The 25,525-nt window shown below is 35.4% G+C and overlaps 1 protein-coding gene across 8 annotated transcripts in view; it reads right to left on the bottom strand.

Moving 5' to 3' along the window:
• FRYL (FRY like transcription coactivator) overlaps window positions 1-25,525 on the bottom strand; it is a 178,014-nt gene that overhangs the window by 2,562 nt on the left and 149,927 nt on the right. For all 8 annotated transcript variants that reach the window (XM_072863010.1, XM_072863006.1, XM_072863007.1 and 5 more), the window contains 8 exons: window positions 23,308-23,511; window positions 22,250-22,420; window positions 17,956-18,209; window positions 15,548-15,755; window positions 13,378-13,527; window positions 10,352-10,450; window positions 5,803-5,871; window positions 1,367-1,477 (listed from right to left, as the gene is read on the bottom strand). In XM_072863010.1, the coding sequence (XP_072719111.1) occupies window positions 1,367-1,477; window positions 5,803-5,871; window positions 10,352-10,450; window positions 13,378-13,527; window positions 15,548-15,755; window positions 17,956-18,209; window positions 22,250-22,420; window positions 23,308-23,511 (1,266 nt within the window). The remainder of the gene's footprint in view (window positions 1-1,366; window positions 1,478-5,802; window positions 5,872-10,351; window positions 10,451-13,377; window positions 13,528-15,547; window positions 15,756-17,955; window positions 18,210-22,249; window positions 22,421-23,307; window positions 23,512-25,525) is intronic.

Here is a 25,525-nt window from a genome sequence, read left to right on the forward strand (position 1 = left end):
TACCTTTTCTAGTTTAAATGTACTTTCAGACAAATTCACTTTCAGCAGATCAGACTTAGCTTTTTCCTCCTCTTTGCAATCATAAATGAGAGGCAGAAAAAGTACATCCAAGTATTTGCTGCAGTTGCTTAAGTATACAGTTAATTTAATGGCCCAGGTGTGCATGTGAGGTTTTTGGGCCTTCCCCTGATGAAGTTTCCATCTTAGGTCTTTTAAAATTTGTTTCAAAAAATACATGTCTTTTCTCCCCACATCACTTAATAACAATTAAACTGACAAGAATTAAACATGTTGGAAAAGTACAGCAGCAATTGTGTTATTACAAGGACAACTTAAATATGAAGAAAAAGTCTGGAAGACTGGTAACCCAGCAGAATAACTGTAGTGCAGCCAGCGTATATAATACTATCTTCGGCTTTAGCTCCAATGTATGAGTAAAAGACAAGGCCATCGCTCAGAATATGATTCTACATCTGACTAACTTAGGCAAGAAGTGGGACTGGTGTGATGCTGACCTTCCACAACATTCTCCAGACGGAAATGAACTCACTTATTTGCAGCCTCTACAAAAATCTGGAAATCTAAGTGAGGAACATGCATCATTTTTTCCTAAGCTACTAAAAACCCAAAGACTTTCACCCCACTTTTTCATTCTCCTCCCTACTATATCAAGCAAGACCAGGCTTGTTTTTTTCCCTGCTACCTCTATTTATTGCATTAAAGACCCAGGGGAGAACTTTCAGAAGACATTATTAATAGCATAATGCATTCAGATTAACTCAACTAACTTCACATATGTACCACATGTGCACAGCTGAAGGACACATTTTACTTCTAAAGTTAGTACAACTAAAAATCAGGCATAAGATGTCTAGAACGCATTACTAACTGCACTTAGGATGGGGACTAAGGTTGCAGAGTAATTGAATGGTGGCTGCAGTGACACAGTTACATAAATCAGCTGGTAGCAAATGATGGTGTTTCACAATAGGAAACACTAGGGTGATGGGAAGGGACTTCATCACAGAACTCTGTTGATTGGAGTCGATGTGCCTTGATCGTAGCTTGATTAGAATACACCAGAAGCACTACTGAAATATTTAAAATCCTCATCACTGGACTCCCTGTGTTCCCGTCTGTTTAAGAGCTTTCAAGCTGTACAAAAATCAACACAGATAATTGAACATCTCAGAAAATTCTTGTGAGCTCTACTTAAATCTTTTATTAATTGGCTATAAAACAGCTGGTTCCCTCCTTCAGTTTCTAAAAAGATGTCCCACTGATGAAAATGTTATCAAAATGTATTTTAAATGGTTTGGCTTTAAAATGTCAACAATTAGCAGCTAAATGGCATGGTTTTCATTACCTCTGCTTCTTTTTTGATTGTTTTTACTTGGCTGATAAGTTTGCAATAGGCTTGGAACAGAAGCAGCAACTGGAAATGCAACTTGTATAGCCTCCGACACAACTCCAGCTCCTACAAATGTAAACAACATTATTATATTCAGGAAGTGCAAAACATCTACTATCCAATACAACAGACAATAAATGACAACTTCTTCAGTATAGAAGGTGCAAAATTAAAAGTAGTTATTTGGTTACTGAAGAAAATGCCAAAAAGATTTAGAAGCTAATGTAGCAGGAAGCTAATGAAAAGCAGATGAAAGCTTCATTCAGTTCTAGATTTACAGGTAGCCTCTCTCACATAGGTTTACTTTTTAATAAGAAGTTACATTTCCAAGAAGGGGGTGGGATGTAAAGTGATTCAAAAAGCATTCTGAAATGTCATGTTCCAAGACAGAGTTTCATAGATCGCTTACTTTTATTGTTGATATTTTACTGTTTTAAATTTAAGATCTAATGTCCAAAAGAAGCAGTTGTGGTCTGTAAGTATGGAATCTTTCAAATCCATTAATATAAATAGGTAAGCACAGTATATAACCTGGCCCTTAGCTTACAACTGCCTGATGTAATAAGAGGAGAATAATTCCATTCTTGGAGGCAAGAATAATGTTTCTTTTATAAAAAAGGTAGCTCTGATTCTATTTTAGAAAATACCACGATATATCCTTAAGGAAATGAAGCAGCAGCATTAACTTATGCACTGTTTTGCTTCCATTTTTATGTGTCTAAAACACTAGTCAAAGTGCAGACAATGTTAATACTGCTTTACATGCAGACATAAAAGCTAGTGCTAATGGAATAATCTTCTATAACGTTCTACTAACTACAGGATCCTATTATCGACAAAGGACCAACAGTTCAATGGGTTAGATGATGCAAAATTGAAGCACACAGCATTTTTGTAATAGTCTATGACAAGACATCACTATGTCACAAATGGACGAGACAGATGGAGACCAGTTTGGTGACTGGCATGGTTAAGTATTTGATAAATCAAGAACCATCACTTACTGCTAGAATTTCCATTTGCTAAGCAAGAAGATGAGCAGGTCACAAAAATACAAAGAAAGAAAAAAAGATCAAGAATTAGTGTAGGAAATAATTTTAATTAGGGTAAAAGATGTCCCAGGTAAAATGGAGGAAGAAATACAAGTAACATGCTCCAAATATACCCTGAATGGAAAAAGTGAACAGACTGAATTTGAAGTTAAATTTTTTGCTGCTGTAACTAACAATAGACAGCATTGGCTTTGTTGTCCCACAACATGAGTAACATACTTCACCTACAACCCTGTCTGGTCTTTATACATTGTGCAGTCTTAAAAGTATGCAAATTTAAGGAAATCAAAACCAAGGACACTTAGGTCTGAACATCTCTACAATGCTTCTTACTTGTTCTGTACCACTATAGTTTAAGCAAAAATAATGCCTTTTAAAATTTGAGATGTAACGTTAATTTGGATTCTGAATCAGTTTAGAAAGTTCTTGGTTTTGCTAAACTCAATTCTCAACACCTCATTGTGAGATTTCTGTAATTTAATTGCACTTGGTTTTTACAAGCTATTTCAGAAAAACGTTTGGGAAAGAGGGACAGGGAGAGAAATTGTCAGAAAATATATTTGTCAGACTAGGGACAGGAATGGCACTTTTGTGCTTTGTACAGTGCTAAGTGTATTGATGGCTTTTAAGCAAGTACAGTGGGTATAGTAAACATATGAAGATGCAGTTGATGTCTGATTCCAACAGGCAGAAGCAGTTGAGCTTTACTTATACACAATGTGTATAAGTTATACGCTATCTCCTTAACAGACTATAAACGTTGCATGCTTTTGCTCTGTAGTTTGTGCTATCATATACATAGCACAATTATTATATAAGCAAAAACTTCTGCTGCACAGAACACTGCAAAGAGATAAGATCTTGAACTGCCAAAATCGACAAGAATTCCGTGACTCACTTCAATGAAGCACAGAGAATCATGAGGAATGGCAGGGTCGATTATTTAATATTTTTAGTCATTAAGTTCCAGTGTTCTTGAAGCCAAGTCTCATTATTACTGTAAGCCATAAATAATCCCTCTCCCCAAAATCACACCTTGATAGCTATTCTAAAAATTCAAGAGAGGTTTTCCTTTAAAAATGGCTTTGTCCTGCTTCAGTGTCTTTCACATACTTGCTCACCTGAGAATAATCTGATTTTTCTACCTGCCAGTCCTGTACAAACAGTCTAGCCAGAGTCCAGATGCATTCTTTCAGGCTTGAGTATAAGTACTAATAGCAAAAAATCCAATAATTAGATTTACTTGCAAGTCTGGTGGCAATGCATGAGCCAGACCAGAATTCATCTCACTATTCCTTAGCTGTATTGACCACAGTGCTAAAAATTAGTAAGAAAATCTTATCTGTGTTAGTGAATGAAAAATATCTGTTGAATGAAGCAGCTCTGTTTTCCTGAGTAAGACAACACTTACATATTTTTAGCATTAACTGGTTGACTGGATAGACTTATCAGCCCCACACTCCATTTACAAGGACTTTTGAAAGAATGATCTTACACTTGGTAACTCCTCAATCTCCTTCAAGTCACTATAAGCTTCTGTGAATAAATTTAGAACTTCTATAAATTGTGTATGTTTATGAAGCAGGATAACAGGACTCTGCTTTCTCAATGGATACTATACATTAAAATGATTTTAACTGAACGTGCAAGTGCAAGGAGCACATAAAGAAAAAATTGCCAGCATGCCTTCCAGGCTAGGATTGAAAACCAAAATCAAAACGAGCCCCCACAAATAATCAATGTGAATGGCCACATAACTCCTTTTCAGAGGCTATCTTCAAACCCTGCAGAAACAGGGAAGAACAGACAAAACTGCTTCACTCAGAATCCTGCATTCTCTCCGTACAAGCTAAATGAAAGCCTGCATGTGGCTTTCCCTCCATTTCTTAGTTTCCCTAGCTATACAGCAGGAACAGTAGCATTTACCTTCATGCTAAGAATGGTTACATTCTAACAGTTAAATGTTAGAACAGTTTCTTGGTGTATATAAACAACATTCTAAAAAAAGCAGCATTTATGTCCATATTATTAATATATAGAACATTTACTGTATTGTAATAGTAAATGTTGTTACATATTTCTAAACACGTACCAGTCAGTATATGAAAATGTAAACCAAGTGTAAAACACACTAAATGTTGTGTTCATAGGCAAAGCAAAAATCCTTGCAAATGGTAGCAAATTGTTTTGCTATATTACCTATGCTTATCCACATGAAATATTTTTTTTAAATGTGCTACTTCGATGCAATATAAAAATCAACAGTATATTATCACACGTTTCACTACTCTAAAAATTCAGGTGCATTTTGTGATTGAATTAAAAAAAATATACATATATATGAGAGCAAATGAAAACTGTATAAAAAAAGAATCAGTCCATGCATACAGTAGACATTTCTGCTGCTGAACACTACATTTTCAGCAGCAGAAACATGACCAAGTGCATCAATGAATAGAGTTTGATTGAATAAAAGGAATAAAATTCCTCCTTTTTCAGCTTGGACTTGGGATTTTTGTCAAAATGACAGTGTGAACAGGTAAGTTCATCTGCTACCTGCAATTCTACTTTGTTACATCTTTCACTGTTCTTATTACAGGACTCTAGATGGCAGATTCCTTGTACCTAGTAATGATAGTTTTTGGATTTGCTTTTATATCTACAGTGTCAATATTATGCAGCTATTGTTTAAAAAAAAAAAAAAAGTCCTAGTCTACTTGGTAGTCTACTTGGGGAAAAGCTATCACTTACTATAGCAGTTAGTAATATTAAACATGGATGACTGCCATGCAAATACATACAAAATATTGAACTAATACAAACAGGTTACTTCACTTACTGTTGTTAGATGATATTTTGACAGAAGTGTTTCAGGAGATTTTTGCCATACTGCTACTTTACTCCCTGTTCCTTCCCCCCAAATAATGGCTCCAGAAAGGTCATATGTATTTATATAGTACTAATTATATTAAATTCAGTAGAGGTTTTTGGCTAGACAGTTTATCTGAAAATATAAGCAGAATGCTAATCTTTTTTCTTCTAGAAACAGCTGCAGAAAAGCAGACTTGCTGGTACACAGATGGTATCTAGTCTGCTTATCTACTCAGTGTTATTAAGCCTAGAATCCAAGACGGGTTGCCAACTTTTTAATAAAAAGAGCCCTTTTTATTAGACCACTACTTCACAAGAATCTGAGTTTCCAAAAGATAGTATGATAACCGAAGTGAAAAGCTTTTCATACATTTTTAATCTCTCTGCAAATATTGGAATTTTTGTGCAAGGGATATAAAGATTTTTTTTAATCTCATATCCAGAGACTCACAAATGACATACACCTACCTGGGCATCTGTGTTAGTGCCATGAATACCATCATCAGTACCAAATGTTCTTTTGCAGTCTTCTAGCCACTGCAAAATAAATATAAACAAGATTAAACATCTTCTGAAACAGAGCAAACTGAAGACTACTAAAACACTAAAACTGAAGACTACTAAAACACTAATAAAACACTTAAAGTCTTGCACATTCTCAGATTACCTAAGAAATTGTGATACCAAATCAATTGTTTACCAATGTTGTTTGCACTAATGATTTCCACTCTGATGTACCACTTCGTTTTTATTGTGTCCCTTCTGTTGTAAATCTCCTGTAGCCTTCATTACCCCAGATGCGGATATTACACTTTAGCATAAATACTAATCTGTGATTGAATTTGTGTACTGTTATAGTGAAGATGTGTGGGAGGGTGGAGGCAGAAAAATCCCTTTCATTAAATGAGATCATATTTTCTTTTTACTTGCTGCACAAGGTTTACACTAACATGATTTCTCAGCATTTAAAATATAGCACTAATTCAAATTAGAGAGTAAGAGTAAGCCTGTTATATTTCTTGGGACTACTTTAGAAACAGAGGGAAGTAGAGCTCTCCTGCAAGTGCAGGTTTACTGGATGGAAAGGAAAAAAATAAATTCTTCAATGGGAGTTTAGCATCACCTCCAGTTCATACAAGCCAGGGAGATGAAGTATTCTCACATTACACGATGCAAACATGCAGATTCCACTCTCTTTCATGAATACAGGGCTGTATTTAACCCCAGTTCCTGTAGCAGACAACAAGTTTATTAATTTCAGAGGGTAATCTCTTCTTCTAGCTTTAACCAACCATGCAAATTTAAAAGTGTTAATATACAGCATTTGCAGAATCAAATATGCTCTTATTGGACAATACGATCTGATCATCTCATTGACACAGTGCCCAGCATATTTTTCTGTACAGTGCAAACAACTGCAAGCATGAGGTAATTCGGGTATTACTGAAATGGGAATGCATCATGTTGAGATAAAGTGCAGATTATCTTCTGAAATGAAGAACAGGCTCTATACATCCAAGGAAGAATAATTTAGCATACTGTGTGCTTGATATCTTTAGTCTCACAGGAAATCTTAGTGACCTTTTTCTAACCTTTGTCTGATGCAAGAAAAAGAAAAATGTGATTTCCCATCTGCTCAATTTAATAAAGGTTACTTAGTGAATTAACTAGGCCTGTGTGCTTATCAAGAGGAGAAATGGCATTCTCTAAACACCGCAGTGTCAGTTTCAATTAGTGACATGGATACCAAGGTACACAGCAAATCTCATTTTTCTTTTTATCTGACAGCATCCATCAGTAACAGTGGAATGGGTTTGCACTGGAACAAACAGCATCAGAAGTTGGGAAGCTAGTATTTATTTTCACACACTGCCCTTTTAAGATCTTTTTTAAATCTTAAAACCAGTCTGAATAAAGGTGTGCCTAGAATGTTATGATATACATAAAACCTTGTATTTTCTATTACATTTACCTGACTCAGTGTCTTTGCGCCTAATACACACATGAAGTCAAAGCAGTTTCCTTGCAAGGAAATAGAACAGTAGCTCCAAGAAGCTGACAAAATTAATCTGCTAAAATTTTTTACAGAATATACGTTCAGCATGGTAGAAAGACCTAAATTTTCTCCGATTAACCCCAAAACAGACGTCCCAAACCACCCCATATACTATAGGTACCTATCTCTCTCTTATCTCAGTGCATAGTTAAGAGTTTCAAGCAACTCCAGCCCAAGACTCTTACTTTTTAAATTTGATTCATGTGAATGCCAGTACAACACACAGCACTGATAGTGACAAACATCATCTATTAGGGTAAACTTTAAACAACGGTTTTTCATTAAAGAAGTTAATGTACAGAATTTGCCAGTGGTTGATTCTAGAGGATACCACATTCAAATGCAAATATTTAAACATCTGTTAATTTATATTTACTTTATTATACAATAGCCCAACCAGCTTAGTTTGATCATTTTTCTGCATCTTTCTATGAAAAAAGCAAGGATCTGCAATAAGCTCATTACATGTTTTGCCTTAACACTTTCCGATTGAATAGGATACATAGCACAATTGCCTGCAATAACAGAAATTCAGATTTGACTTGAGGAAGCCTCTTTCAATCATTCCCTATACTCTGTTTAACAGGACAGAGTAAGAAAACCAGTAAAACATATCTGAGAAGTAGCTTTGGAAGATTCTTAGTCTACATATACCATACAATACACACTAAAAACAACCTGAGGACCAAGAGCTGAAGAAATGCTTTTAAAAAAAGTTTTAGAAAAATAAATAATCTGAGATAATTAGTCACTACTTCTAAATTAACATGCTAAATAAATACTTAAATAATGCACTAAATTAGCTCAATGACATGCTATCAAGTGTCAGAAATGATTGGTCAAAGCTATATATTTCTTCCTCCTCAGTACTGCTTCTTTATATTTATCAATTATTAAATAAAAATAAAACCCTGGCAAAATGCTCTCAGTTATTTCAGAACAGTTCCTTTCATCCTGTGAACCTTTCCCCCTGCTCCAGTCACTCACAAATCCTGTGGCAGAAGACAGGCTGACCACAGAAACATGTTACTGGACACCTTTTTGACAGCTGCGCTACAGAAAAACAATATTCTTTCACTATGATATAGTGACAGAGGCCATTAAACTGATATCCATATTCCTTTATCAAGTAAAATAAAATACAAACAAGCTCTTAATATCCATGCGATGGCACAGCATGGAGTTATGTCAATATGATATGTAGCAGTGCAAAATTAGCTGAAAGGGACACAATTTTAACTCGTCATACTTTGACAAATCAACACACACACACGCTTTGACAAATCAACACACGCACGCACAGTTTGACAAATCAAAACACGCACGCGCGCACGCAGACCTTCCTCTCTACCCTGCCTCAAATCTTCCTGTCTGACCCTGGGGCAAATCAGTTAGCCTCTCTGTGCCTCAGTGTTGCTCTCTAAAATGAGGACTAAAATACATTATTTTCTCATAGGAGTGATGACAGCATTACGCATTGCAGATTGTCAGATATTAAATATTACATCAGTTAAGCCTAAATAGCAAAATGTAACTCATTATATTAGACCTCATGAGTTAGTTTACAAATAAATTGTTATTACCACAGAGCAGGGCAAAAAATGCAGCAACTCTTTAGCAGAAATGCTGGCTTGGATCCTAGAAACAGTTTATCTACATTAACAGTGCTGTGTGGCATACTTTAGCATTGGTTTTGAGGAAACTGCATTTCTTTTGAGATCCTTTCCACAAAAAAGTGGATGTCTATTCTATTCCACAGATGAGCTGTCAGCAATTGTTGCAAGGCAGAGGCCATCATTTCCTAATAAACTCAGCATGATCAAGAAAGATGGAGCCACTTGTGCTGCAAAATACAGCTCTGCCAAGATGTCATGGCTTGAATTCTGGTTCAGTTTCGCATCACTCAAACTTGCCTATATGGCCATTGTCATGGCCTAACAGGCTGCTGAGATCAGTAAAGAGTTCCTTCAAATGCATGTTTAATTTTCCTAGGAATCATTTTCTCTCTACAACAAGAGCCCCATATATTCTCTCTCTCCCTGTACCTGCAAAACTGATTGTAGATCCATCTTTTCTTTTGGCTCTTGAAATAGAAATCTTACCTGTTTTGGTTTTCTGAAGTTAGTATCTTCCTGAACTTCACACAAAGGTTCACAAAAACAAATATACAGAGCCTTGCTACAGGAATTTTCAACTTTTAAACTTTGGGTTTCTTTGCAGAAAGGATATAACCACTAACATATACCTTGAAAACTAAACTGTATTTATTCTAAGTAACTGACAAATGTGAGCCTCAATGGGATCCAGCTGCAGGATGAGACCTAGATTTATGTGTCTATGTATGACACAGCTGTTTAAGCCCCCATTACAGTCAGTGGAGATCCAGTCCACAAAGAGAAGTCTAAAGACCTATTCAGCTGAGCAACAAGTCAATATCTAAATTAGGATAAAATGCATCGCTTTCTTGATTTCTTTTATTGTATTGCCTTGATTCTTGAATACTATGGGTGTTAAGGCACTTAATTCACATATAGATAGTTATCTGTAAATGTCTTAATCTGGAGGTGAATCCCACCCTTCTAGTCTAATAAAATAATCCACAACTTTCATAAAGAAAAAAATCACCATGATTTATTGATATTCATGTTAAAAATATTTGAATATTTTTAAAAGAGGATTTTCAAATTAGGAATGCGCTTTTCCCAATGCTAGTGCATTTGTGCAGTGTTATATATTCTAAGTCAATTTCAGAAATACGTGCAACAAAAATGAATTACACATAAGAACCACCTCAGGTTCAGATTATACACATAGAATACTAGTAAGAAAAGGAAACAGAATTTTATTTCAGAAATTTTTTCCCACAGTTTACTTTTAGATACCCGTGTTGAGAGATAAAGACTCACAACATTTTCTTGATAAGTTGTAATATTTTTTTGTTTTGAAATATAAGGGACTCACCTGTTCTGCTGCCTCTCTTTTGACATTGTAGGTATCCAAGTGTTCTTGGAGCTCTAGAACACTGAACTTCAATGTTTCTAGCAGGCCACAAGACATTAGCTGGAAGATAAAAGCAATCACCTCTGTAGTCATGTAACATCTGACTATAATCCACATAGTCTAATATCTGAATTATATAGTATGAAATTCCAAGTCTACATTTGGAAAAACAATCAAATTAGAATTAGTTGGGTACAGATAATTTGTGACACCTTTGAGTTAGTAAACTAACACACGTAGCTGTATCAGTTAAATCAGTGAACAACAGTTTTGATTCCAAAATAAGAAGGGCAGTACCTAGTTAACCCGAAAGAGAGATTTCAAAGGGATTTTTAGATCTTTCAAAAAGAAGAATAATATTTAATATGCACACAGCTAGTATAAATAGAACAGCCTGCAGCAGGAAAAAAGGTACTGCTGGATTGCTCCTCTAGCAACCTAAGGAGTGTCCAGTGAGGGTTACTTGCCCTTCCAAGTATACAAACTATACCACCAGCAAAGGCTTCAGTCTGTAGGAACCAGGAACTGTCAAAGCAGGAACTGTTGGATATTTGAAGAATTTTCTACCATTAATGACTTTGCCTTTTTCAACATAGTTTCAAAATCTCTTTTCCCCTCAGGGGCTGCTACCTCAGCTTTGCTCCACACCATTTCTCCCTGTAGTTCTATTTCCACTTAGGTTTTCCTTATTAATCCTTCTCCTATCACTTCCTGTAATAATCATGCCTCTAACATGATGCTTCCTCCCTCACACTGGTCACTCCTTGCACACATTAAGTGCTCTGCACTTTTCTACAATCCCTGTTACCTGGCACCTCTTGGTCAGCTTGAAAGTGCAAGCACAAGACTGATCACAAAATTGTGAAACAGAGAGTCACAGTATCTCACATTACTCAGGCGGAGGGGGAACGATGCTTACATGTTTTTCCAGGTACATCAAGATTATTATTCTACCACCGTATTAAGACACTGCTACTCCCAACCTCTATGTCCACATCAACCAAGAAGCAAGTTATGGCTCTGTGGCATGATGCCACTCTGCACTCAATGTGTGCAATAATGAAAAAGCACAAAGAAGTCAGTGGGCATCTTGTATCAGCAGTAGGCCATGAGCCACTCCCAAATCGCTTGTGAACCTGTGCTTTGAGGTAAGGGGCCATCTTTCTGCTGAAAACTACTTTCTGAATGAATCAAAGGCCAGATTTGAATCAAATGCAAATCTTGTACGCGTGAGCAGACATCACAAAACCAAAGATTTGTGCATGAATGTTATTTTGAATTAGGCATTCTTTCTTAGTGAGAAGTAATCTGATAAACAAGTACATTCATTTCTATCAAATTATTTGGAGATGAAAGATCTATCTACACAGCATTTGCCAATGTAACAACACCAATGTGTGTATGTGCATACATATGCACGTACACACACACAAGTCTGTATACTTGTGTGCATACGTATTTATTATTCCTTTTTTATATTTTTTAATATATATATATTTACTTATTTATTTTTTAAAACACACATGCTGTTCGAGCTAGACACTAGTGTAACTCTTCTTGTGGCTTCTTATCCCAAACAAATTTATTCTTTTGGTTTATTTCTACTGCTTTTAAAGTGGCATATGTTAAACAAAGAACATTACACATGGTTCCTTTGAAATGCACTATCCATATCATGCCTTTTTAGTACCCATATTCTAAATGGGAGCATAAGAGCAGAGTTGCCCCTTAGCATCAAGGGAAGAAAACAGGTTAGGAGAAGAGTCTCACACTGGGTCAAGCCCAAATATCCATCTATCTCAGTCCTCCATCTGACAATGTCTAATAGCAGTTGCTTAAAGAAGGGCAAAACAGGGCAAGCATGTGGTGATCCACTTGCTCCAGAATGCTTTCTTAGCCTCTGTCAACGTGTTGTTCTGCATGTTCAAAAAAATCTATGCAGGGCTATTTCTTTCATGAATCTCTTTAGTTGCTTTTTGAAAACATGAACAGACACTGTAAAAAAGGACAGGGTTTCACAGTTTGATTATGTATCACATGAAGGATCACCTATCTTTGGTTCTGTATGTTTTGTAAGTCACTGCTAGCTTAATTTGATCACCCTTAACATCAAATAAGACAACAATACAATAATTTCTATCACTTTTCCATGATAATCAAGACATCTATCTATGGACAGATTTCTCTCCTGAAGAGCTGAAAAATCCTAACCTGCATACTCATATCTTATATGGAAGCCATTCCACATGTTTCATAATCCTTGTGATCTTTCTTGGAACCTTTTCCAGTTCAACTATATTTTCTCTGAGAGCAGAGGACCAGAACTGCCCCCAAAATTCAGGATGTAGGTATATCGGGGATATGTACATTGAGCTGACTTCTCACATTAATATTTATTATAACCCAAGATTTCAACTTGCATAACAACAAACAATTCAAAGCCTTCATTGTATATTTGTAGCTAGAATGTTTTTCTCATGTATCATTGAATACATACGTAAACAATACAATTTAAAAAGGCAAAGTTGCTGCTAGATAAGTAGTCCTCCTTTTTCTTCTCTGTGCAAAGAATATAGAATAAATATGAACAAGCAGGAAAGGTAAAGAATAACAAGAGAATTTAAGTGATATCTAGTATCAGTAAGTTCCCTCACTGTTCATTGTTACAGCTGGAGGGTATTTTTGGAGAAAATGCACTTCTCACTTGTGTTTTCAAATGTTTATGATACATAGTGACCACCTAACATTTTAATTCCTGATTTCAATTACAAAAAGCATCTTTTTTTTTTTTTACATCCTAGAATTATTCAGATGTTTTAGAGGACAACCTTTTAAAGGGGAAAAATATAATTAACACATTTTATTCAAACCTTTGAAAATCTTCCTGAGCATTGCTATTTTCCAAATGCTAAAACATCATTTTGTATGTTACATTAAAATGTTTAAGCAGACAGATATTTCAATGTGTACGTTTATGAGATTTTTACCGTTTCCGCATCCACAAAGACTGTCGGACATTCTGAACATAACATCATCACTTCCAGAGAACTTTTAAATTTTGTTCCAATGCGCTGTAGACTTTCGCCAAGAAAGCTGACTGAATCATTTGTTATAGATACAAACTTTCTCTGAATGGTCTAGAAATCAAATCAGAAAAACATTTATTTTACATTGTATTTTACTACCCCTCCCTCTGGCTTTTTAGATTAAGAATTTCAGGGCAAATTTCCATCATGACAGCATATATTTTTGTCATTAAATTACAAACTAATACATAATTTGCTCTGAATATTTATGTAAAACTAGCTCCAGAAAATGCAATCAATCAATAAATAAAACCAGCCTGTATCTATAAAGACAATTACTCCTTTCACATCTAGACCTTTAGCATCAGTATAGCTGGATGACTATTTGTCTTTATGCAGTATAGATAGTAGTTTTATTCATTTTCAAGTGTTTGTGTTGCAGAAAATTATACAGAGTTTTACAAGTCAGAATATGACCTGTGTAGCACAATCTGTGTCCAAAACTGCCACCTGCAGGGTTTCTACCTTGTTCAAAAAACAGTCCTATGTATATCATGTTCGATTATGCAGACTGTCAGCTTGGCCTAATACAACGCTGTGCTTTGCTATATATTATTTCATAAATCCTAGAAAGTTATGTGTAGAATAAAACTATACAAAGACGGTATTTACAGCTGCAAAGTTAAACACAGTTTAGAAGCCAGAAGGCAAAATGGAAAGGTCCAGTCAAAGAAGGCCTCCAGGGTCTCATTTAATTATTTTAACCTTCCTCTGTACCCAGTAACAACTCCTCAGGAACGCTTCTTTGCCCAGGCTCGAGCCTTGGATCGCTATTGCCCCTCTTCCCAGAGTATCCACCTTTCCAGGTGACTGAGGGCTATCCTGTCAAGCCACGGAAAGTTTTGCCTTTCTTTCTTTCTAGCTCCCTCTTTAATGGACACAGGAGAATATAAACTCCCGTTTTACCACTTTCAGGAAATGAATGAATGTGTGAAAAGCAACTGCAGCTGAGCTTTGGTATAATACAGAGAAACTAAACCCCTCATGTCTAGATGAAGCAAAAAGACAAAAGTCTAAAACCAGTAACAGGAATGTCACAGCGCTGTGGCAAAATATTTAGTTCAACTAAAAATGGAAAATGGGTACAAATGCACAAACAAGTTATTCCATGGATAAGGTAGAGTATGAATTCTTCACATGTAAGTTACTTCATGGTACTAACCCTAAATCTGTCCATACATATGGGATAAAATGCTTGCTAGCATGGTTAAACAAAGTGAGGCTTTCACGAGAAATTTATTATGATATACCAAACAGCAGGCAAAATTAATATTGCAGATATAAGAAAGGGTTGGAGTCATAAGGTCTTGGTTTGTAGTACTGAATCTGCTCTTAGCTCACTTGGCATGTTGCCTGTAAATAAAATGGATTAATTGTGCTTCTCCTATCCCATAAGAAGTTGCAAAGAATCATGTACGTCCAAGTGGTATCACTTTGAAAATGTGAAAAACCCATCCCCTACATATAGGGAGGAGGGAGCCAGAAAAATTAAGCCATAGACATTTTGTGTTGGATACCAGATCTATGAGGTAAATACAGTTAGAGGCAGGCATTTGAAACTTCCAGCTTTAGTGGATTCTCCTGGTGTTTCAATTACTTCTCTGCAGAAAAAAAACCAACTCTTCTCACAAGACAGATGCAAGATAAATTCATTAATGTTTGTCATGCTACAAACCCATAATAATGAATCCCACAGAAAACCCAGGAGGAAGACATTAATTCTGTAATCAGCACAGAACTTGGCTGACGTTCAGAAAATAAAAGAAGGGACACAACCTGAACTAAGAGCTTATAAGAAACACTGAACTGGGTTTTTTGAGCTGGTTTTTTTTTTTTTCCTGAGTAGAATCACTCCTAGACAATGAATACAGCAGATATCCCATGGAAAAACAGTATACGACCATGTAACATCCTTTTAGCAACATGGTTATTTTGTCTGCTTTTGATTTGCTTTCTAAGGCTTCTTGCTACCATAATCTTGCGTCTTTTGCAGTTACGGAGGGGAATAATAGTTTTGAAAGCAGGAGGAAAGGATTTCAGACAAACCACCACACACTGGCAATTCACTGACCTGAAACAATCTTGAGAAGACATGAAATGTATAGACAGCACAAGATCCATCTGTATCTGACAGCATTTGATTGACATGGCAGCGCCAGGCTTGCTCTTCATCATCGTACGCCACTGGTTGGAATGCTGCCAATATGGCAGAAAGAAATGGTGAAGGAGGTGGGGAAGTTTGTACTTCTGGGAAACCATCCTGTTCTTCTTCATCTTGGCTATAAATAACAAACAGCAGAAATTAACTCCTTAGTGAGTTTTTAGGAAAAAAAACCCAAAACGTTTTGGTAAGAAGAAAAAATAAGAATTTGGAATTCAGAATAGTGTTTTGTAAAATAAATAATCAATGAAATAAGGTAACTATGAACCAAGAAAAGAGTAAAAAAATAAAAAACTTTTGCTACTGCAATATAAAAAATGGCTTATACTCTCAAGTACCTCCAAAGTTTATTAAAACATATTATTTCCATGCATATCTACAAAGGGCTATCTGTATGTTATATATAGCTATATACAGCACTATATATATACACCACTCAGAAACCCTTTTTTTTTTTCTTGCCCCCAATAACTGGATTAACATTCAACTCTTCAAGTTTTTATTCATCTAAACACACGGTCCACCAATATCTATAACAAATTCTAGCTTTCCTTAAGAGAAACACAAGAGCTCATTTAGCAGTGTAATACTATTTTATAACTGTCTTAAGTAACATCATAAGTGAATGGAGATAGATTGGAACACTTTCATTTTTATGGGCAATCAATTTAACGGGCCTTTGTTGAAAGAGCATTCTGCAGTCATACTTTCCATTAAGCACCAAACATGCAATAAAAATATCAAACTATAAATTAATCAATGCTACTACTTACAATCGTTAACTTAATTGTTAAAATTTTCTGTATTACAAGGAATGATACATTTTGACAGTTCTTCTTGTACAATTGTACTTATGCAGCAAAAATACATGTGTGAGGATTCCAAGTACATATAGTTTATTAAAATAATTTTTTAAACACATACCGTTTTCCTCTAGAACAACCACCTCATTCACAGCAGCACCAAGCATGTTTTAAACAAGACTTAAACATGACTTAAACGAGAAGTGTGGGTGCTGTTTTTAGTTACGTTCATTTTAGTAGCACAAAGCTCAAGAGCTAAGATGCAATCCTTTTGAATAATATCTGTAAGCAAAGCTTCAAAAAGATTTTCACGTATTTTTTAACTAGTGTATCAACCCTATAAATAATCACCTCTGTCGCTCTTCAAACTAGAGCTATGGGATTTTTCATTTGTTTGCTTAGTGTAAATAAACTAAAACCTTAAGAGATTTTTCAGTTGCACATTAGGAAATAAACTGCTATTAACTGGTACCAGCCTTTAATTCTTGCAAGGCATATTGCAGTAGGTTGTGTATGGGATTACAACATTCAATTTTCTGTCTCTGTCCCAGTACAACCTTCTCAAATGACTTGGTCTTTTACAGATCCTATTGTGTCCTTTTCTGTAAAAGGCTCCTTAAATGATCTCTCTGCCAGAATATACACTATGTCTATGTTCCTATATACACCAAGTCTATGTATTATTCAATCTAAACTTCTGAACAAATTTTAAGTATGAACAAGCCTATGAACAATTTGGAATTTTTTTGTTTGTTTTGGTTTGGGGTTTTTTGTTTGTTGGTTTGGGTTTTTTGTTTGTGTTTCTTATTTGTTGGTTTGTTTGGGATTTTTTGTTTGTTATCCCTCCTTCTTAGACTGTTACTTTTAAGGGACTTAGGGTTTCACTTTAAGTATGACTCACCCACCTAGGACTAACTAGAACTTTCCCTCTCAATAGTTATCAAAAAATGGAAAAAACTTTATTTTACTTTAAAATGTCTCAGAAATATACAAGAGATTGATTAACCTTAACACTGAAAATAAACCTTGGGCAAATTCAAAGACAAACTGGCCTGACTCCTACAGGAGCTTTGATTAAAAAAAAAAATAATTAACTTTTTTTTTCCCCTGTCTTTGGGTGCCAAAACAGGTTGTGCCATAATTCACAGCAGTTCAAGGGCTTTTCCATGTTATATTGCTTGCAGCTGGTGGCTGCCAAGAAAACACTCCAAAATGCCCTCTGACCTCTTTTCACATTTCTGTCCTACTGATGGTGATGAAATGTGCTAGATTTCTCTTATTCAAGAATTCTCATCTTTTCCTGCACGGCTGTGTTCCCTGTACCAGAAACAACTGCTGAGCAAAGTACTGAGTTTATTTGCTATAACAGGCAACGCCAATCAACCATTATTTCAGATATGTAAAACATCATTTTAGATACTTGTATTATGGGATTCATGGAAAACTCCCCACACCATAAGATTCATGCACTCTTAACATGTGATTTCTGTTACTTAGAACTGATATTAATCTTACCTAGACAAACCAGAGAAGTCAGCTTCTTCTTCTTCACATCTCTCATCTAGCTCTTTCAAAGCAAGAGTGACATCCTCTTCACAGATAGATTCAGAATAGCTCTCAGGAGCTGCTGCCTCTGCCAGTTCTGGGGTCTCTTCCAACTCAAGAGATTCATGACAGACCAGACAGTCTTGTTGTTCTTGTAATAGATACGACCCAGTGTCTTCACTAGCAGTGCTAACCTGTTCATCCCTTACGGCTGAACTGCCTTCCTGTGAATGAAACACACTTTTATTACTTTTATTATCAGGGCTTATGTATTCTTACCAGCTTTTATTATGGTAAAGTAACAGAGTTATAAAAAATTGTTTACAAATAATCCATTTATACTATAATCATTCAGCTCTTTGGATTGTTCACACAGTTTTACTTGAGCAAAGACAGGCAGTCTATTTGTAATATTTATAACTTCCGGTTAACATTAATAGCTGAGAATATGACTTATTATTTATAGCAAATACAGTTTCTCAAATACACTCAATTAAATCTGTTAAGGGAACACTCCCAGAAAAATATCTGCAAATAGCCTCAAACATATTTAGATCACAACAAACACGATCAAGACTTTAATATTTTACTTTTCTAGGTAAAGACCAATATGACTGCCTCATGCTTGCGTTTGGGGTCTGGAACCAGTACAGAAAATTTCTTCTCCTTTCCACTCTCCATTTTAACAAGTTTCTAAAGCATAACTGAGCAACAGTGTAACAGATGAACAATGGAAAAGGGACATTCCACTATTTTTATTATTTTGCCATTACTGTTAATATGGGGAGCTTTAAGGGTTTAACCCTGAATCTCTAAATGTAGGCTTTCAATCACTGGCAATTGTAAAAAGACGATGATTAAACTCAGGTAGGTAATATTAGAATGACCCTTTCTCCCTTCCCTCTTCCTCCATTAGCATTGTTATACTCATTAACATCACTATATTGAACAGAGGAATTCAGATTTAGTTAATTTACAATGAATCCATTAGAAACCTTTTACTGGCTTTTTCTGTGGAATAAAAATAACACTTTCTTGTACTTGCTATTTCCTAAAGGCACAAATTATCATGTTTTCATTATTAGTGTGCTGGTCTTCCTCTACTGGCATATCCAAGACTGGTCAACAAACCTTTGGACAGCCTCTGAGAATACACATCACTTCATGGGTTTCATCAGTCTAAACAGATCCTCTGACAGACAAATAACTGTACACGTATTAGAAAAGACAACTCTGCTTTAAACAGAACTATATCATTTTCTTTCATGGTGATCCTAACCTTATCTCACTTTGACTATGGTACTCCTCAATGTGATGCCGCTGTCATTTGACACAGTGACCTCAACTTCTAATGCCTCTTTTGTAAAAGTCAAATCTGGAATTTTATTGCACAGAACAGCCATTTTGTCACACTGAGCAGCTAAGGCACACGGGAACGCAAGACACTTTTACAATACCACAGCAAAATAATTTGGAGTGAAGCAGTGGTCCATTTCTATTATAGATGTTAACATATGATACAGAGCTGCACTGATCATGTCTGGTAGACGTACATACGAAGGATACATTTTTAGAAAATATTTAAGTGCTAATTACTAGTTAATAAATTTACAGCTGTTAGTCTTCATAGTGCCAGCACTCCTGATTTCTGAAGTTTTCTGTGTAACATGTCTTTACTACCAACATGAATGTTAAGTATCTTAAAAATGTGATCTATATAGTTGACAACTCCCCAGAATCTAAGTAAAATTACTTCTAGTAAACCATTCCCTCATAAATCTACAGTGCAAGTGAGTAAAATAGAGAATCATTTTAGTCAGAAACTTTCATATACTTAAGCTTGTAAAACTTATTGTACAAAACTGAAAATATTCTTGTAAGCTAGATTGTAAATTCCCAACTGGACTGTGAAATGTCCTTTTTGCAAAGATACATGCCATTACTGGGAATCAGCCAAATACATTCAAGTAACCTTTTTACTTAACTCTTCAGCATCCCTACAAGAGAAACAAGGAACTCAACTGCATCTAACCAGCACACACACACGTTTTTAAAGAATGTCTTCAATTTTTTTTATTTTACCTCAGATAAATTTTGATACATATTTATTTATATTAAAAACATTCTGATAACTGACATTTGGCATGCAATGAAATGCCTGTGTTGAAAGAGTTATATATAAAGTATGTGAGCATAGGAAAAAAACAACTGCACTATGCTGCGAGGTGTGCAGTATAAGAATTCAGAACAAAATTAGTTTACTTGCTTGACAAATTTTTCAAAGTGAGTTGATAGTATCCATATTTGCAAGCTCATTCCATTAAGAGGCATAAAGCCAGCTCTCCCTTTTAGCAACAAAATCCAACTAGATAGCTAACTCTTGTACATAACTTTGAGCGTTTGAACTGTGCTTGAAGAAAACATATGTATTTGACTGAATCCCATATTCTAACAAGCACAAAATGAACGTGGAACACATCACACTTAGCAATTGCAGTTATATGCATTTGCAGTCTTTTTTTTTTATATATATATATAGCAATTTTTTCTGGATGCTGCTTAGTCATGAAATTATTTTACAGCCCAGTTTAAATGTTTTCAGTATTTTTAATGACATTGATGCTTTTTTTGTGTGAATGTTTTCACCTGGATTATCAGAAGTATAGTGATTTTATAAAGGGAGCTGCAGAAAAACAATGAATCCAAGTATGAAGGCAGCCTCAGAAAGAACTATGAAAATGTAAAAATGAGTTACAGCTGAGAATGTACCACAAGTGAACAACAGAGAAGACAAAAGTTCTATCATGGTGAATTTCATTTGATAAAATCCCAGCTTATATATCGCTTCTCCCTTTTGAAATCTTAACATAAACCATCTATCCTAGGTGGAAAAAAATAATCCAGATTAAGTGTTCTTCCTCACCCAAAATTCTATTGGAACAAAAATACATGTTGTAGACAAGCAGTTGAAGCACTAACAGAACAATTTGACAATCTAAGCACAGGTGCTCTACAAAAGTTGAGACAATTTATCAACTGCAATGTAACCACTTTTAAAAAAAGCTTATAGATAATCCTAATGGAAAAATATGAAAAATGTGGGAAAAAGCTGCTTTATAAAAGTCACAATATTACACTTTTAGAAGGTGAGGATTTTATCGCAAAAACCGAGTCACCCACACTTTCCCTTTGCTGTACTCCAAGTAAGTCTCTTGTTCTTACAGTTATCTTCATTAAATGTTAAGTAGGTGGGTGGTTTGCCTGTTAAGACGAGTGATTTTCTAGGTAGCAAACAGGTAGACTAGAGCCTTTGTTCAGAAACCCCAGTCACTTGAACCAGTCAGTCGACTGTTTAAACCAAGCTGGCTGAAGATTCATTCTGAAGTGTAAACGGTGCACTGGTTATTCAAATACACATAGAAATAGCTTAATTTTCTGGAAAACTCAATATAACTGTACGTTCTGTTAAAGATGGGATTAGCAATGCTTGTCCAAATAAAAATAAGATTGCCAGTAGCATCAATAATTTTAACTGAAGAGATAAAAAGTCCACCTAAACCAAGCAACTTGAAATTCAAGAAAACCCAGCATATTGAGGTTTTAGCTACAACTGCTAAATATTGTAGGAATTGCAGCAGATAAGAGTTTTATTTTAAATGAGATTTTTAAATTTTAAATTATTCAAAACATTTTAAAAACCAAGAAACTGAAGTACTCACAGATTTGCAGGCGGCCATTAGCTTGAAATCTGTCTCAGTCCACACAGGCCTTTCCAAAAAAGTATACCACTAGCATCTGTGGTCCTTTTTAAAGGATTATTTAATGGAACCAACTGCTAACACAGCTGGCCTGAGGTTTTACTCCCATATAGCACCAATCACATTAACCCAAAGAAAGCAATTAAAAAAAAAAGGGGGGGAAATATAAAAAAGTATTTGAAAGAAAATGTTGCTGAAGAAGGATTTCAACCATATCAAGTACAAGCATCTTGAATATTAGCCTATTTTCATTCTGCACCATGAAATGATCATTAACAGCCCTTCAAGAATATTTTTAACCTGTGGTAGGTTCCCTCAGTCCATCCCAGGTAGTTTTCATACTGAGGAAACATTTTGTAAGAACATTCCAACAGGTTAGAAATATTAAAAGCAAATCAAATAATCAGTGTAACAGCTGAAAATTCAGTTGAAAAGAAAGCCAAAGTTGCTACTAAACACTAGAAGGAGCCCAAATCAGCCATGCACCAGCCCACATTTCTCCCCACCTCAGGCAGCTGGTTGCTAGAGTTATCTAGAGAAGAAGCCTCCAAACTTGGGGTCTCAGTTCTGATTTGAAGCACCTCTTCTGTTCCCACACTGCTAGTGGAATCTTGGGACTGAAGTGATAAACCAGCATGATCTGATATTGTTTCATCTATGGCAGAATCGCTGTTTAACTAAGACAGAAAAGAAAGAAAACGTGAAATTCTTCATAGTTTATCAAACATATAAATTACAGGGAAAACACACATTAGCTTTTAAACAGGCTGTTTCAGTATGGTTATCTGTTTGAATTTATTTACATATTACGAGTTTAACAGCTTTACACTAAAACCATTACAACCATCAAGTGCATTTCTGTAACATTTAACTTCGAAGACAAGTTTGAAGTTATCTTTGGGATCCAGAAAATTATTTCCTTTCTTGTTCTTAAAGGTCTTTGGCACTGATGACATGCGAGACTGAAAACACTGAAGAGCAGAGCTCTTTGTTATGGGCAACATTAATACAAACTTTGCCTGAAGTCTGAGCCTGCTGCTCCCCGCCCAGTCAATTTTTTCCTAATTTAATTTTTGTAACGCAGAGAGACTTCTGAGTGGCCAGCATTCCTGATTTTCCTCAGTTATATGTACACATGCTTCTTCAAAATCCATAATTAAATTAGCAATTTTAATGGTTAAACACAACTGAGGCTCCCATGGGATCACTTACTGCTCTTGTCCTTATTGGGTATTTTGGGTTTTTTTTTCTGAAGCTAGGAATCCACAAAGACACACAGTTTATATATAACACATGCAATTTTGTGCTTATATTTAAACAAATATAGTAAGTTTAAAGACGCTAAAAAAATTAGTGTTGTACTAGAATTATAAACTTGTTATGTACCACCAGTAGGTAAAGTAACTCTTTCCCTTCATTGATGTTGTTATGAAAAAGAAGCTTAGCCACATGAATTTAGTTCCTCTTTAGTTTGCTTAGGCTGAAAGTGTGAGCCATGCTTATCCATTAAAAGTGCAAGTGAAAGCTTAAGTCCTCAGATTCCTTTCACAGAAAAATAACTTACCATCTGCGAACGAGACAGTATCTGACTTGCAGTCAGGGCTGCTTCTTCTTCTGAAGACTCATCAGTATCTTCCTGGTTGGTCAAGTTCAAGCTAGGTGTGCTACCTGAATACTGACATTCTTGAAGAGATGGCGTGTCTCCTTTGTCAATACTGTCAAGAGAGCGCCTACGAACGCCCCAGTTGAAGTTGTCCATGCTTTCACCCTGTAATAAAAGTGCACACATATGTATGTACAAATTTCAACATAATAAAATTAATACACAAATGCAACACAGAAAACACAAGAACTGAATGCATTATGAACAGAGTTTCAATCAGCCCTTTAATTTTATTAAAATTTTAAATACCTTGTTAAATGATGTTTGTAGATAAATTAAAATATATGGCAAATGAAGTAGAAATCTTTTTAATATCTTCTTGGAAAGTAACTCAATATATAATCTAGAACTATATCAGTATCAATTTTATATATCTGACTAGAAAGTACAAACACACCACAGACAACAACAGATGAACAAGCCAGGGCACCAGGCTGCAACTTACCTGCAGCTCCTGGTTAGCAAAAAGGAAAACACATATAATTAGAAAGAACGAGGACAAACACTTAAAGATACTCTAGAACCAGGGAAAAATGTTTTATTACATAAGATTTGCCAACAGTAAAAGACTGATTCAAGCTCTGAAAAAAAGCTTTAGTCAAAAAACTAGTACTTAAAATAATTTCTCTTTCTAATGGGAGATTGATTAAAAAAATGAACAGACAACAAAACACTAAACCCAGCATGCTTATGATACATTTTCTCTAGCGTAACATGTAAAGCAACCGTTTCAACAAACATTCAATGAAATTCTTTAACTAACACACATGAATCTAAACTGACCACATCCAACTGACAAAGTACCATCAACATTAATTCTATACAGGTTGTAGAAAAAGCAATGTCTTAATTAACTGTTTAACCAGCAACTGTGTGTCAGTTTCATGAAATGCACCCTAAACACCAATAACTGGATCCTTTCTGTTTGCACATTTAAAGCTGGGATACTTGGGTTTCAAACATCCAACATACTAAGAGAAGTCCGTATCTTAAAAACACTAGTGTTTTAATTCACAAGTACAATAACAATCTCTGATTTTGTCAAGCACTTTGTCAACCTTCAACAATTCATCTAAGATGGAAAACCTGATCAGTTCACTTCGCCAGACTACAGACAGTTCTGAAAATCCCACATCTAGCCCCAAATGTGCAAGTACAGGTTCCAAAACTGCTCTAACAAAGCGAGTGTCTCTTGAGACTTAAGAGATCATCGTAATGCGTTAAATATGCAAAGCAAACTAAGTATTTTGTAGTCTCTTTCCCTCTTAGTGATTTGTTTTGCTCCAAAAAGGTGAAAAGTATCCCAACAATAACAGTATCCTATTCTTTTGCTTTGCAAAGCAAAAGAATCCCAACAACAACAAAGAACTACTTCTGTGGGCTGAAGCACTTAAATTTAACCTGAATATTACTCAGATTTTAATGTAAAAGCCCCAGTTCATACTGTTGACACTTAATTATTAGCAACAAAGAACATTCTATATTTTTGGTGCAGAACTAGGCAGATCTTTTATATGCTGCACAATTTATATGCAATGCCCTAAATTTGTACAAGCTGTACTTTTTATTTTTTTTCTTTCAAGTATAGCACTACATGTTGCAATACAGGCAAGTAATGAGAAAGAAACTGTCTTTTATTCATTATGATCTGCTATTAAAATAATACAGAAAATGAAGTTAAAGATTAACTTTGTTTGGTAAAGTTTTCAATTTTTGACATCCTACCTGCAAAGCCCCATCTAGTGTTAATATAATATTTTAGTACTATTGAGCCTTGATGATTCTGAACTGTTTGACTACTTGCATTCAATATAGGAATTTGTATCTGTATAGTGTGTGGTCACATATATGCAATAGACCGCAGTGAGCCTGTACTTTTCCTAGAAGATGCAAATATTGGCTGAAGTGAATCAGTACACACAAAGCATGAAGAAAGTGAGACAGAACTAAAGTATTAGGGGAAAAAAGAGCAAGATTTTGTAAAAAGGGCTAGATTAATCACGAGAAGAACAATCTTAGGGCTTAGATAGGCAGATATTCTTCTTAGTAGCTTTGTTGACTCATGACCTGCAAGGGTCTCCATTACTAATTCAGTGTTTTGTAGAGACTGTAACAAAAG

This window comes from Ciconia boyciana, chromosome 5 (genome assembly GCF_034638445.1).
Source record: "Ciconia boyciana chromosome 5, ASM3463844v1, whole genome shotgun sequence".
In the NCBI taxonomy this organism is placed as follows: Eukaryota; Metazoa; Chordata; class Aves; order Ciconiiformes; family Ciconiidae; genus Ciconia; species Ciconia boyciana.